Source organism: Lepisma saccharinum, chromosome 24 (assembly GCF_977018435.1).
Source record: "Lepisma saccharinum chromosome 24, izLepSacc3.1, whole genome shotgun sequence".
In the NCBI taxonomy this organism is placed as follows: domain Eukaryota; kingdom Metazoa; phylum Arthropoda; class Insecta; order Zygentoma; family Lepismatidae; genus Lepisma; species Lepisma saccharinum.
In genome coordinates, this window is record NC_139252.1 from 62,870,532 (window position 1) to 62,885,724 (window position 15,193).

General features: G+C 37.5%; 1 protein-coding gene across 2 annotated transcripts in view; it reads right to left on the reverse strand.

Annotated features, from left to right (window-relative positions):
• The window catches only part of LOC145978277 (uncharacterized), a 47,224-nt gene continuing 32,031 nt past the window's right edge, over positions 1–15,193 (reverse strand). For both annotated transcript variants that reach the window (XM_083110796.1, XM_083110795.1), the window contains exons 5-7: positions 9,126–9,211; positions 6,968–7,124; positions 1–135 (exon numbers count right to left, since the gene is read on the reverse strand). In XM_083110796.1, the coding sequence (XP_082966922.1) occupies positions 68–135; positions 6,968–7,124; positions 9,126–9,211 (311 nt within the window). In that variant the 3' untranslated portion in view covers positions 1–67. The remainder of the gene's footprint in view (positions 136–6,967; positions 7,125–9,125; positions 9,212–15,193) is intronic.

The window sequence follows — 15,193 nt, forward strand, 5'->3', positions numbered from 1 at the left end:
AAAGCGTTTATTTCGACGTTCACGTACAAAGCGTTTAACAGTAAAGGCAGAATATTCCTAAGGCCTATTAGTAGAATCCATCTAGCAGCATATTCCTAGTTTCACGGACTATCAAAATAGCCAGGCTGTAAAGACCTGCAAAGGTACATTGAAAGTTATGTTTCATAAAGTAAAATGATTGAACATTGCTTATATTATGGTTCTCCGAGTTGGTGTTTGCGGTTGATGACGTCGCCTTTCCTTGCTTCATCTTGTGATATTGTTGAGTGATTTCTATTTCGTACTGGACGTTATTTTTCTGCTTCTACGGTAATCGCGACAGTTAGATGAATGATAGAAAAAACACAAGGGAAAAATCTGGGATTGGATCTCAGATCCCAGTTTTAAGGACGTTACGTTAATCACAGTGGCCAGCAGATAACATTTATTATTACACAGTCGTGTTGTTAGGTGACCAACTCTTCCGTATTTTCCTGAATCTCTCGTATTAGAAATTTGGGGGAGGGGTACTCCCGTATTGATATTCTATTTCTCCCATATTTTTCATTAACAACCAATATCGCAAAATGTCAACTGCTTCCGAGTTCGGCGTGCCATACAAGTAGACTGCAAGAACTTGAAGATTTAACTTTTGACGTGCGGGCGTGACGGCATATTTTGCAGTAGTTGATGCTTAGTACTGTATCAGTGGACCAATAGGTATGGGTTAGGTCTAAGAAACATGCAGAATTATAAATTTGTATTCTCTATTGTGATCTGTATGTTACATAAAATGTAAATTAATTATTTTGTGGAAATACAGAGCATTCCCTGACATTCGCTACTAGACTCGGCGGCAAGCGGCCCGGCATCAGAACTTGTCTTTCCCGGTGAACGGGTCCGCGGCAGTCGCTTATATTAAACCTCGTAAAAAAGTTTAGAGTAACAGGGTCAGTTCTGAATAAAAGTGGAAAGAAAAATGGGGTATAAAGTATACAAAGAAAGTTCTTTGTGATAGCTAGTTGTGGTGTGTTTATGTTTATATTGTGTTATAGTTGTGATGTGTTTGTGTGTGTGTCTTGTGTAGTAGTTGTGCTATCTAATGTGTTTGTGTTCGTCTTGTGTAGTAAATGTGCTGTCTAATGTGTTTGTGTTCGTCTTATGTAGTAGTTCCTCCATTCATATTGGGGGTTAGGCGTAGAGCTGACAACTCTGCACTGTAAAAAGAAAAATGTCAAGAAACAGCAATATAAGGCCATGGATGTTCCCAAGGTAAAATATTCAGGAGGTAAAATAGTCCCCCGTTCGGATCTCCGGGTGGGGACTACTTTGGGAGGTACCTGGACTAAGCATAAGATATACGTTAGGAATAAGGATATTAAATTAGGCACCTGGAATGTTCTGAACCTTTACCGGCCTGGGGCATTTCAGTGTACAGTTAATGAGATAGTTAAGTATAAATTAGATGTAGTAGCTGTCCAGGAAGTTAGGTGGCCAGGAGAAGGGAATTGCAAAACTAAAAATTATACTTTTTTCTATGGTGGTACTGAAAATCATAATTTTGGAACAGGCTTTTTCATAAATAATAGAATTATCTCGGCTCATAAAACAGTAGAATTTATTAATGATAGGATATCATATGCAGTTTTACAGGGTAGGTGGTGTAAAATTATTTTAATAAACATACATGCACCAACGGAAGATAAAGATGATAATACTAAAGATGATTTTCATACAGAGTTAGAACAGGTCTTTGATAAATTTTCTCAGTATGATATGAAAATTCTGTTAGGTGACTGTAATGCACAGATTGGCAAAGAAGAGACATTTAAACCCACGATTAGTAAAGAAAGTCTTCATGAATTAAGTAATGATAATGGTATAAGATTGATTACTTTTGCAACCTCAAAGAATTTAATTGTGAAAAGTACCACTTTTAAACATAAAGATATCCATAAATATACCTGGTCTTCTCCAGATGGTAAAACTCATAATCAGATAGATCATATTCTCATTGATAAGAGAAGGCATACTAGTATAATTGACGTTCGTACACATAGAGGTGCTGACTGTGCCAGTGACCAATATTTAGTAATTGCTAAATTAATAGAAAGACTCTCAGTGATAAATCATAAGTAACAAAATCTAAAAGTTCTAAAATTTGATACAGGAAAGTTTACTGATGAAAGAATTAAGAAAGATTACCAAATTAAACTGTCAAATAGATTTGATGTTTTGCAGGATTTAAATGATGATGAAAATATAAGTGAAACAGACGTAAATAAGAATTGGGAGCACATACGTAATGCAATAGAGTCAGCAGCTAAAGAAAGTATAGGATACCATAAACCGAGAAAAAGTAAGCCATGGTTTGATAATGAATGTCATAATCTAATAGAAATAAGAAATCAGGCTAGACTTAGGTGGTTAAATAACTCTGATGATACAAATCTAAACAATGATAATAGAATAAAGCGAGAAGTAAACCGCACGTTTAGAAGTAAAAAAAGAGATTACTTGAAAAGCAAAATTAACGAAATTGAAACAAAGAGCAAAAATAAAAATATCAGAGATTTATATAAAGGTGTAAATGAGTTTGGAAAGGGGTGGCAACCTAAAGTAAACTTGATAAAAGATAAAGATGGTGATTTTCTTGCTGACCCAAGCGATATTCTAAATAGATGGAAGAACTACTTTAATGACCTTTTAAATGTCCATGTAGGAGATAAATCAGAAGTAAATGAAGTACACACAGCAGAACCTTTAGTTCCAGAACCTAACTTGACTGAAGTTAAAGATGCTATTAAAAGGCTAAAGAATAACAAAGGACCTGGCATTGATTTAATACCAGCTGAGTTAATTAAATATGGTGGAAATTCATTAATATGTCAAATTCATAAATTAATTTGTTTAATATGGAATAAAGAAGAAATCCCTCAACAGTGGAAAGAATCCATAATTGTTCCTGTGTTTAAAAAAGGTGATAAAATGAACTGCAATAATTACCGTGGAATTTCTCTACTCTCAACAACATATAAAATATTATCTAACATTCTTTTAACAAGACTAACCCCATATGCTAATGAAATTATAGGTGATTATCAATGTGGATTTAAACGTAACAGATCAACTACAGATCAAATTTTTCACATCAGACAGACACTTGAAAAAAAAGTGGGAATATAATCAAAATGTCCATCAGCTATTCATTGATTTCAAAAAAGCATATGATTCGGTCAAAAGAGATAAATTATATAATATATTAGTCGAGTTTGGAATACCTAAGAAGCTTGTTAGTATGATAAAAATATGCACCAGTGAAACAGAAAGTAAAATTCGTGTGGGTATTAATATGTTTGACAAATTTACAATTCATGATGGGTTAAAACAAGGAGATGCATTATCTCCATTGCTCTTTAATTTTGCCTTAGAATATGCTGTTAGGAAGATAAAAGAAACTAAAGAAGGACTAAAATTAAATGGTGTGACTCAGTTGTTAGCATATGCAGTTGATGTAGACTTACTGGGGGATGATGTGAATACAATTAAGAATAATGCTAAAATATTTTTCAAAACTGCTGAAGAGTTAGGTTTGGAAGTTAACAAAGAGAAAACTAAATATATGCTTACAGGCCGAAACCAAGTGTTAGGTAATAATCAAAATCTAATTATTGATAACAACTCGTTTGAACTAGTTTCCAAATTCAAATACTTAGGAGTAATATTAACAAATGAAAATTATATTAAAGAGGAAATAAAAAGTAGGCTCAATTCAGGAAATGCATGTTACTTCTCTCTTCATAAACTTTTGTCTTCTCGTTTAATATCTAAGAAACTAAAAGTTAAAATATACAAAACAGTAATTTTGCCTGTAGTATTATTTGGATGTGAAACTTGGTCCCTTACATTGAAAGAGGAACATAAATTGAGAGTATTTGAAAATAAGATCCTTAGGAAAATATTTGGACCTAAAAGGGATGAGGAGACGGGTGAGTGGAGAAGGTTACATAATTTAGAACTACATAATTTGTATTCATGTCCAGATATTATTAGAATGATTAAATCAAGAAGACTTAGGTGGGCAGGCCATGTGGCACGAATGGGAGGGGAAAGAGGAGTTTACAGGATTCTTGTTGGGAAACCTGATGGTAAGAGACCTGTAGGAAGACCAAGACGAAGATGGAGGGACAACGTTGAGATGGACCTAAGGGAAATCGGTAGGGATGGAAAAGAGTATATAGAACTTGCTCAAGATAGGGAAAGATGGAAGACCTGTGTTGCTGCAGCCATGAACCTTCGGGTTTAAGAAGGCAAGGGAGTTAGTTAGTTAGTTAGATGCCAGGAATGTGTTGCAGCAGAGGGACATTTTCAACACCTTCTGTAGTCAAGGTTACTACACAATATGAAAACTGTAATTTTAATAGCCGACTCTAGCGACTGTCGCGGACCCGTTCACCGGGAAAGACAAGCGCTGGTGCCGGGCAGCTTGCCGCCGAGTCTCGTAGCGAATGTCAGGGAATGCTCTGTACAAATGTGCTAACTATTCCATTAACATTTGCTGGACTGAAGCTGTGTCATTAACAATGCACAAAATTTGTCGCTACTTAATCTCCCGTAAATTCAATGCCGAAAGTTGGTTACCCTAGGGACAGCGGCCCCCTTTGTATCCCTAAGCAAGAAGTTACATATCCTGAAGATGAAGAGATGCTTGCATGGATTAGCAAAGAGAAAATGCAGTACGGGAGGGAATGCCTATGCAAAGTATACTGTTCCCCCATTTTGGTCACTGTGTTCCCCTTGAAAAAATAAAATCTCACGGGCGGCCTTGTATACTAATCCAAGTTTCTTCTAACAGTAATTTCTGTACAAGATCAAACCCTTATCACAGATGTTACGTTCTGCACTGTAACATCCATGACACACGTTGGATACATTCATGCTAACTGTCATATCATTATCAAATGTTAACCAATGGTTATTGCGTATATATTTTTTTCATAGTTTCATGGTTCTTTAAGTAATTTGTTAGGCCACGCTTGTGTCATTTGAAGGTTCTACTAAAAATGAGCAAATCTACTGAATAACTGGTCTTGCGTGGTTGTGAAGTACGAAAAACACATCCATCTGAAGCTATAGCAAGGATCAAATGCAATATTATTAGAAATAGAGGTTGGGAGAATACCATGCTTTCTCCTGATGACGTAATAGTCGTCATTATTTGGTTGGCTCACACCGCGTAATTTTGCGATTTCTAGCCAAAGCTGTTGTGTTCAAGTACAGTGGGATCTAAGAGTATTACCGTGCAAATTGTCCATCACCATGTTCGTGCACTTTATTTGACCCAATAAGAATTTCAATCATTGAAACAAAACTCAAAACAAGCTGTTGACAACTTCTGCACCAGCATACATAAATATCCATCGCTTAAAAACACACAGGATGTAAGAGAGAAATTAATGAAAATAGTCATGGACAATTTGCAAGGTAATACTCATGGATTCCACTGTAATACACAAGCAATTACACATATGTTCCAACATGATACTTACTATCGTCTACTTTCCTCGAATCACTATTGGCTTCTTACTGAGTGCTTTTGTCCAATCTAGTCCTATGATAGTATGACGTCTAAATAATTGTGAGTGTCATGACGAGTGTTTTAATTGTAATCCGATGTTTTAGAGCGAAACTATAAAGTATCCAAATAAATGAAGTACCAGGCTCAGAGATTAATGTAGATATTGATATCAGAAATGGAACCTGAACGCGTAATAATTTTTTTTAATAAATGTCTCGATGTTGTTGTCTTAAGTGACATTGAAAAAAATGATTGAGCGATTGTATAGCTTCTCCGCACTGACAGGAAGTTGAGGACACAATTTCTAAACAAGCTACATGCTGATTAACTAAAACATGACCTGCACGAATTCTTAATATAAAAACTACGGTAAATTTCTCGTATCGGACAAACGGCTGAAATTTGCTAGTTCATTTAATTTGAATATTCGTACTTACGTATTCTGCATTGAAAAACATTGCAGAAAGCTGGCATTTCGCTTATTTCACGGAAATAAGCTCTATTTGCGACATATCGAGTAAGTTCTTTTTGCTTTCGGTAACACGCAAAATGGCGGTCACAGTTTCACTACCGTACTCTGCATGCAGTGTTTCCACCCCACTGCACACAAAAATACCTACGTCGCCCCACAAACCATTGACGCATAGCCCCACGAACCATTGATACATAGCCTCACGAACCATTTCCGATAAGGTTATGTTAGGTAGGGTCACGTATAGGTTAGAATAGTTAAAAATTGGTTTCGAAAAAAAATATGCGTAGCCCCACACACCATTCTCGCATAGCCCCACGAACAATTGACACACAGCCCCACAAACTATTGGACACATAGACACACGAACCATTTGCGGAAACGTGCCTTCTTCAGTTACAAAAACACGTGTTTGGAAACGCTGGCCGGGATTGACCGGGATTACGTCATCACACACAGGCTACATCCACCTGGAAATAAATGGATGCAAGAGCTTTCGTGCATCGGTCACACCTTTATATCGAAAAATAGATGATTTACCGGCAAAATTCAATGAACGATGCGAGAAAACACTTCCCCGAACTTCCATAAGTATAAAGAAACTGCATTCGGTAAGTAATTTCTCCTGTAAATTTGAAGAAATCCGTTTGTCCGATACGAGAAATTTACCAAAACGATGACTGCCCGAGGTGGATTCATGTTTTGGTACCAAGGTCTTTGATTTCTGACTTGAGCATACCACTTATAGGATGTAGTAGAGCGAGTGAATTTATCCACGGAACAATGTCAGTTCTAAAAGCTCCTGTATTCCAACATCACGTCATATCTCGTCAATGAATGGTCATTCACTATTCCTGATTGATTCACCTGTTTGACACCTGTCTTGGACAAGATGGAAGGAAGAGAAAGTTAGAAAAATAGTATCGTGTTGTACTCACCTAGGCCCATGACCCCAAACAGAATTAAGTTAACCACTTGAACACACAGTCCGAGGTAGAAGATGGCGATCAACGCCGAAGAACTTCCGATGAAGATGAGGATGAATGCGTCCAGCAGAGCCAGGTAGTACCACGGCTCCAGCAACTTTGCACTGCCCTGGAAACAATACACAGTGGTTCTCAACCTTCATGAAATGGTTGCACGGTAAATTCAAACAATTTACTCCCAAATACGTTTGTAATTTTGTAACTTTACCTTAATGAATAGGTATTATTAGAATAATTAAATCAAGAAGACTTACATTGGCAGGCCATGTGGCACGAATTAGAGAGGAAAGAAGAGTTTACAGGATTCTTGTTGGGAAACCTGATGGTAAGAGACCTGAAGGAAGGCCAAGACGAAGATGGAGGATAACGTTGAGATGGACCTAAAGGAAATCGGAAAAGATTGGATTGATCTTGCCCAGGATAGGGACAGATGAAGGTTTGTGTTGCTGCAGCCATAAACCTTCGGGTTTAGGAATGCTAGAGAGCGAGTGTGCGAGTTACTTTAAGGAACATGTAACGGCTCCGGTGCCCCTTTCTACACCCTCGATTTCAGGCACATTTCAAATATTTTCGTGAAAATATTTAATTCCTCATAACAAACGGTGTTTGCAAATAGCGCGGAAGTTAATTTCTTAGATCTGCTTGCTACGAAACTTACGTTTTTTATAAAATTAAAATTCCTTGCGTAACGTCAAAAATGTTTTTCAGAACTTCTATGATGGCGGATGATGGATTCATTTTTATTCACAATTAGGATCACATAATCTTCATAAAGAAAAAAAATGAAAATTCGAGGGTGTAGAATTGGCCGCGGTGGATCAGTCGGTAACGCGTCTGACTACCATGCTAAAGGTCCCGGGTTCGATCCCCGGCCGGTTCAAATCCGGGAACTTTTCTAACGATGGAAGCGGCCCCGGCGCCCACCCAGCGTCGAATAACATGGGTACCTGGGGGAAACCCTGGGGGGTAAAGGCGGTCAGGGGCGTGATGCTGATCACATCACCCCCACTCACAACCGGATCAAGAAAGTGTGGGGCGTTACCCCCACACCCCCTATACGCCTTCATGGCGTGGTGCTATGCACAGTGGAGCACTTTACTTTTTACTTTACTTTACTTTAGAATAGGGTACCCGACTCCATGATCCTTGATGAAAGTAAATATTAATAAATACATTATGGCATAATCATAAAAGGCAATACTGTCATTATGTCTAAGCTTTTTGACAATACAAAATTAGGTTTAAATTAGTTGTCAACCACTGAATCTAATGAACAATTGTATTTGTATGTTGTAATGAAGCCAACATCATTAAATTCATTTGCTAAGAACTGATTTTCATTAACACGTTGCATGTTAAACAAACAAAAAAATATTAACGAGATTACTTCAACTGCAAAATATCTAATAAAGAAAACTGCTGCGCTAACTAAAATGAAGGGTAACCAGGATTGGACCTACAGTTTAAAGTGGGATCCGAATCACTACGTGCCTACAAGGGGTATCAAACCCGGGACCTCTTGAATACAAGGCGACAATGAATGCATCCATAAATGACTGAATAAGTGTTAATGTTGGCAAAACCAGCTTCTCTGACGGATTGGTCGGCGTAAGGAGCTACGAAGCAAGAGATTTCAAGTTCGAATCCTGGGTAAAACATATGTGTTTCATTGTGGAGGTACGACACCATACATTCACGATTTCGGTCATTTTTGAGGTGATGTCATCACCACCACGCTCCAACCCCCTTTTACACCAAGACTACCCATTGATAAAGGTTGGGTCAACCCCCCGCTTTATGCAGGGAGAAATGTAGATCACCCACTCCGGGAATCAAAACCTGTCCTGCGCGTGACAGTCAGACCGAATACAGACTGGATAGCACCGGCTCTAGTATTATGGACATTAGTTTAGTATAATACAGTAATTATCGTAAAGGCGAGACAGTCAACCACGCAAGGAATGATGTCTTCGAGAAAGGAATAGGGTATCTTCGAGTTAATTGAATGATTCCTTTGACGAGATTCTAAAAGGATTCAATCGCATGACTCAGTTCATTGCAGAATCAATGACTGCACCTTTTGAACTAAACTAACTGAATCCGTTCGTACCTGGTAAGCGCCTATGAGAAGCGCGACGTCCGTTGCATACACTAGGAGCGGGACTCTCAAACTCAGAGACCGCGCGCCATTGAAAACTGAAAAGAAAAGTTGAAGACAAATTACTACAGAGCATTCACTGACATTCGCTACGAGACTCTGAAGAAAGCTACCCGGCATCAGCGCTTGTCTTTCCCGGTAAACGGGTCAGCGACAGTCGCTAGAGTCGGCTATTAAAATTACAGTTTTCATATTGTGTACTAACCTTGACTACAGAAGGTGTTGAAAATGATGTCCCTCTGCTGCAACACATTCCTGGCATCTCCCAAGCAAATTGGCATTTACACATGCAAGTTCGTCTACTGTAATTCTCCCTATTTCTCGTACAATACTCTATTTTAACTCACGGATGGTGTGCGGATTGTCTTTGTATACTGTATTTCCCCATTTTTCTTTCCACTTTTATTCAGAACTGACCCTGTTACTCTAAACATTTTTACGAGATTTAATATAAGCGACTGTCGCGGACCCGTTCACCGGGAAAGACAAGCTCTGACGCCGAGTCCCGTAGCGAATGTCAGGGAATGCTCTGTGCTTTGTGCCAATAGCAAAGTAGGCTATATTTATGAATATGTACAGTTTTGTCCGAGGTACAGTGCGATCCATGAGTATTACCGTGCTAATTGTCCATCACCATGTTCGAGCACTTTATTTGACCCAATAAGAGCTTCAAGAATTGAAAGAAAACTCAAAACAAGCTGTTGACAACTTCTGCACCAGTATACATAAAAATCTATCATTTAAAACACATACGATATAAGAGAAAAATTAATGAAAACAGTCATGGACAGTTTGCACGGAAATACTCAACAGGTTTACGCCAATTTAAAGAGCCCATATTATAATAGTACAATTGCTTATACAATACATACAATAATAGTACTGTAGAGTTTCATAACATATTTCCATCCATCATAAGAATAGGCGATAGTAAAGTTGAGGTTAAAAGTGAGAAAAGTGCTACCTAATTTTAATAGTGCTCTTACCTCTTTAGAATCACGAAACGGTATGTTCTGTTTTTCTAGCTAATGTATTCATAACTGTTTTCTTCAATTGGGAATATGACATTGTGAAAAAAATGTATGCTTTTATTTTCTTTCTCTATAGCATTGTAGACCGTACTCATTCTCCAAATAGGTGATCTTTTCATTCTATTTGTACGCGCTTTGCTCACATAGAAGGTTTAGTCATGTTTTAATGTTCGGAATGCGTATTTTGAATTATGAAAGCCACAGAGGAGATCGAAGTTTGGTGTTAAAGATATTCCAAAGTAGCATAAGTTCTCGGGCTGTCCTTCTGTGATCAAGTCTGTCCATATGGAATTGCTGTATTAGGTTTGAGTATGATTCGAACCTGGGGTATTCGCCTTCAAGTTTGAATTTCATGTATCGCAATAATTTTGACTGTACACGTTCTAAATTTGCTGCGTGTTTTTGAACTTCTGTGTTCAATATGACAGAGCCAAATTCGAGTTTTGTACGCACTAGAGAATAATATAATATTTTTAGTGTTTGTATATTTCTGAAGCCCGTGCCCGTGCGAATAATAAATCCAACAAGCTTGTACGCTTCGCTTATTACTTTGTCCAGATGATAGGCGAACGTCAATTTAGAATCAAAAGGTATTCCTATATCTCTTGCCTTTTCCGCTTTTTTGAGGTTAACATTATTCATTTTGGTAACAGTAGTATAAGTCGGAGACGGATTTTTTAAAATTTACAGGAGAAAAGACGAGAAAGTACTTACGGAATTGTGTTCTTGAGGACTTTCTGAAGCCGGATATATTTTTTTTATAATCGTGCTATGTATTTTGCCTGTAAATAAGGTATTTTTCGTCAATCATGCATCTCCGTTGTGCGATAGCTCGTGCCGCCATTACCGTCGACTACGTGAATCAAATGTTCCGTGCGTTTGGTTATGTAACCCCCTCACAGTGTAGCAACCACGCGGAAGTTTGACAAGATGACGTGTGAGCGGGTTTTTATTTTCCAATAAAAGGTAAGACTCTAGTTTACGTCCTTTTCCTAAGGAATACGTGTCATATATCGTTGGAAAGCTCATTTTATAAGGAATTCAACAACGTAAATCCCAAAGCGAGCAAAAATTTCCTGAAGGAGTAAATCGAGAAAAACCGATGTTGTCTGGATATGCGCAATTGAACGTACTGAGGTATTTTTTACATGATGAAGCACATATTTAGGGGTGAAATGAGTGCTAATGGAACCTAACCTAACAGGCCTAACCTAACCTCGTAGGCATACCTCGATCCCGTGAATGGATAGTGGGGCTATAGTGAACAGAAAGTGTAAAAAGAAAAAGGTACTTACCCGCACCACGATCGCGCACCGCGAACGCAAAGAAGCAATCACCATGCAGATAAGGACGTAAAGTAGAGTCTAGCCTCAATTTTCGCTTAAAAACATTTTGTGAATAGTTTGTGCGGCATTTATCGTTCATAAGTTTGGAAACACTGCACATCAGCTGACGATACTGCATATCAGCTGACGATAGACAACGTGAGTCAAGATTTGCCCGCCGAATTAGCAACGACCAATAAATGATTACAATGTTAAAAGTAACATGTTTTTCATGGAAAAAAGTTATGGCCAGCTTGAAAAATCTTCCGCTATGCATATGAGGTAAGTAGCAATGATTTTTATTTGAAAACAACCGAGTTTTATGTGTCTCCGGCTTATACTACTGTTACCTTTATTTTATACTGATAATCTATAGGTATTTTTTGCTTAGTGTATGTAACAGAGAAACATTTTTTTGACATTTTGGGAAAGTTTGTTATGTGAACACCACGCACTCAACCTATTTATGTCGCGTTGTAAGGAGGCACAATCGTCGGGACTTGTTATTGTTTTATAGAACTTTAAATCTTCTGCAAACAAGAGTTTGCGAGAATCAATCAGATGTTCGGGTAAATCATTAATTAATAACAAAAATAGAAGAGGCCCTGTATTGGATCCCTGAGGGACACCCGAGCTCATCAAAAATTCATCGGATGAGGAGCCTTTGTAGGTGACACACTGTCGGCTGTTCATTAGGTACGACGCCATGAGTTTTCTTAGGGGATATGAAAAATTAAAGCTACCTAGTTTACTCAGTAGTACGCCACATGGTCTACTGTGTCGAAAGCTTTTGAGAAATCAGTATATATCACATCTACTTGAACCCCTTCGTCTAATACTGTACTTGTATAATGCAATTTTTCTCCAAGATTTGTTTCAATCGAGCTCTTAGGTAGGAATCCGTGTTGAAATCCTGATATGGCATTTTTCACATGGTTAAAAATATGCATGTATAGTATTTGTTCTAGTATCTTCGCAGGAGTGGATAAAATAGAAATAGGACGCTAGTTTTGTATCGTATTGTTATCACCCTGCTTTTTGAATTGGACATATAGCAGTGACTTTCCATCTCTCAGGAAACTGCATAGAGGATAGGACAGAGTTGAAGATGACAGACAGAGGAACTTTTAAAACATCAGCGCAACCTTTGAAAATGTATGGTGGGATTTTATCAGGTCGAGCGGGACTTCTTTGGTTTTAACTTTTTGATAGCATTTTCGATTTAATTTATACTGCTTTCTTGAATATTCAGTATATCTAGCACTCTGCTTTGTGAATGCTCTGTCATAATTTCCAGATTATATGTGGACCCTTTGCCTGCATACAGGCTGAAAGTGTTTTGCAAATTCTTCTGCAACCGCGTTTACGTTTGGTAGGGGCTAACCATCCTCAGAAACAGGGTGTTTTGGTTTGTCGCGTTGTTTACTATTTATATAAGTCCAAAAGAGAGAAGGGTCATCCTGCATATTATTTTCAAAATTAAATACATAGTTATCATATGCCGCTGATATTTCTTTTTTTACTAGTGATCTGATTTCTCTAAATTTATTAGCATGATAAGCTGGGTCGCCTACACTTTGTTTACACTTTTTGTAGTGGTACGCCTTTGATTTAATTTTCTTCATTATACTAGTTGTAAACCAACTAGGATATTTTGGTGCCTTAATGTGTCTTAAAGGGACGCATTCATCTAGAGATTCGTACATTACATCAAAAACAATTCTATTTACATCATTGGAAAGCTTTAAGATCTCCCAGTTAACAGCAGATAATTTATGGTACAGTTTGTGAAAATCAGCCTTTTTAAAGTTGTAAGATAAATTGCCCTGCGAGTGTTTACAACCTGTTTGCTTTACATGTTTCGCTTCTAAAATGAGACACGGGTGGTGTTTGTCCTCGGGTACCAGGGGGTCCGTCTCTCGTGTCAGCTGGAGGTTGAAACCTTTGTAAGTACGAGATCCAGGGTTTTGTTGTTGCTATTTTGTATATCGTTTATACTACGTAATTGATGGAAACACATAAAATTATAGACCCAAATGTGTAGTTCGAGCGTTATTATTTATTTGTTTCACGTAGAATTTTCTATTAGTTCTTATTATTAGCTTTTATTTCTTCTTAGTGAAAGTGAAAACTTTTCTAAAATTTTTTTTTCAGAATGTTAAAATGAAGTAAAAATTTTGAGTATATCGTTACATATGGCCATTTTGCATCTTTCAAACTGTACAAGAGAAATCCCCTTACCTCAAAGTTAGAAGGGGGTGTAAAGGGCCCCTTGAGCGGTTGTAAAGGGACACACATGATAAAAAGCTAAGGATAGAATAAAAACTTCCTCAAAATTTCGCCTATCAATCACAAAATTAAGTTCGTTGGATGTACAGGGAGTAGTATAAAAGTATATACTACTGGCGCACTTATAGCGTAGAAAAGAAGAGGTCATTTGATTAAACAGCCCGATTTGCCCACACTTAAAATTATGCCAAGATGCCCATATTCCCCAATTCTTCAAGTGTGATATGCTCTTAATTCTAAGAATTTTGAATCCTAGTGTAGAAAAGAAGAGTTCATATGCCCCGATTTGCCCACACTTAAAATTATGTCAAGAGGGGGCATATAGCCCAATCGGCCATGTGTGTACATATTTAAATCTAAAGAATTTTGAATTCTAGTGTAGAAAAGAAGAACTCCCCTCAGACAGATTTGCCCATGTGTGTAAAAGCTACATCTCTCAGTTTGTTGTCTATACTTTTGTCAAAAATATGCCCCCCCTTGATATTGTTTTGGCTACACTTAAAAACTAAGGCAAAAAGCTTTTATTCTCATCCTCTACAACTTACAGATCAATACAATAGGACAAGGGCAGGCAAGCAAAATGGTTTCATGTTTTTTCTAATCTTTGATCAGTTTCATGTCCCGGCCAGCAATAAATTATGCACGCCTGGGAGATTTTATATGCTTGCATGCATGAGATAAAATCTACACTGTGCTCTTTCAGGGAAAATTGCCATGCCATCATGTTATTAACTCCAATTTACTGGAAGAGCATAAAACTTCACTCTTGCATGTTATCATATATGCCTGAAATGGATTCAGGTTTTGCCTTGTTCTGATAATATATACCCGAGTGAGACTTACAAAATATTCATTGCACAGTTCAAAGTCCAACTTTGAATTGTATTTAGTTGATATAGAGCTCATAACTCCTGGATTCTGATATTCAATGTGTATTGCATGTGGACATAGTCCCATGGCTTATTGTCTTGTAAACAAAAGCTCTGTGTTTGAGGCCTGATAAAATGTGAGGTCTCCTCTGATGGCAAAGTGTTAATATTGTTGCCTTGTAAACAAAAGCTCTGGGTTTGAGTCCTGGTAAAATGTGTAAGATTGAAATACATGTGGCAAAATAATATCTCTACACGTGAGATTTTGAGAATATTCACTGCTAGCTGATATACAGCTGAGGTTTGAAACCTGGTAAAGTGTGTTGTACAACAGCATAAAAGAGCAAAGCTATTTTATATTGGGGATCACCAGAGCCTAGTTATTGCTGTTGTTTGGGTATAAAAGCACCAGCTCAGCCACTAACTGCTGTTATAATTGTTTTGGCATATTGTCCATAGTTCTGTTTTTTTGGACCAATAAATTTTATATAAACAAACAACAAAAA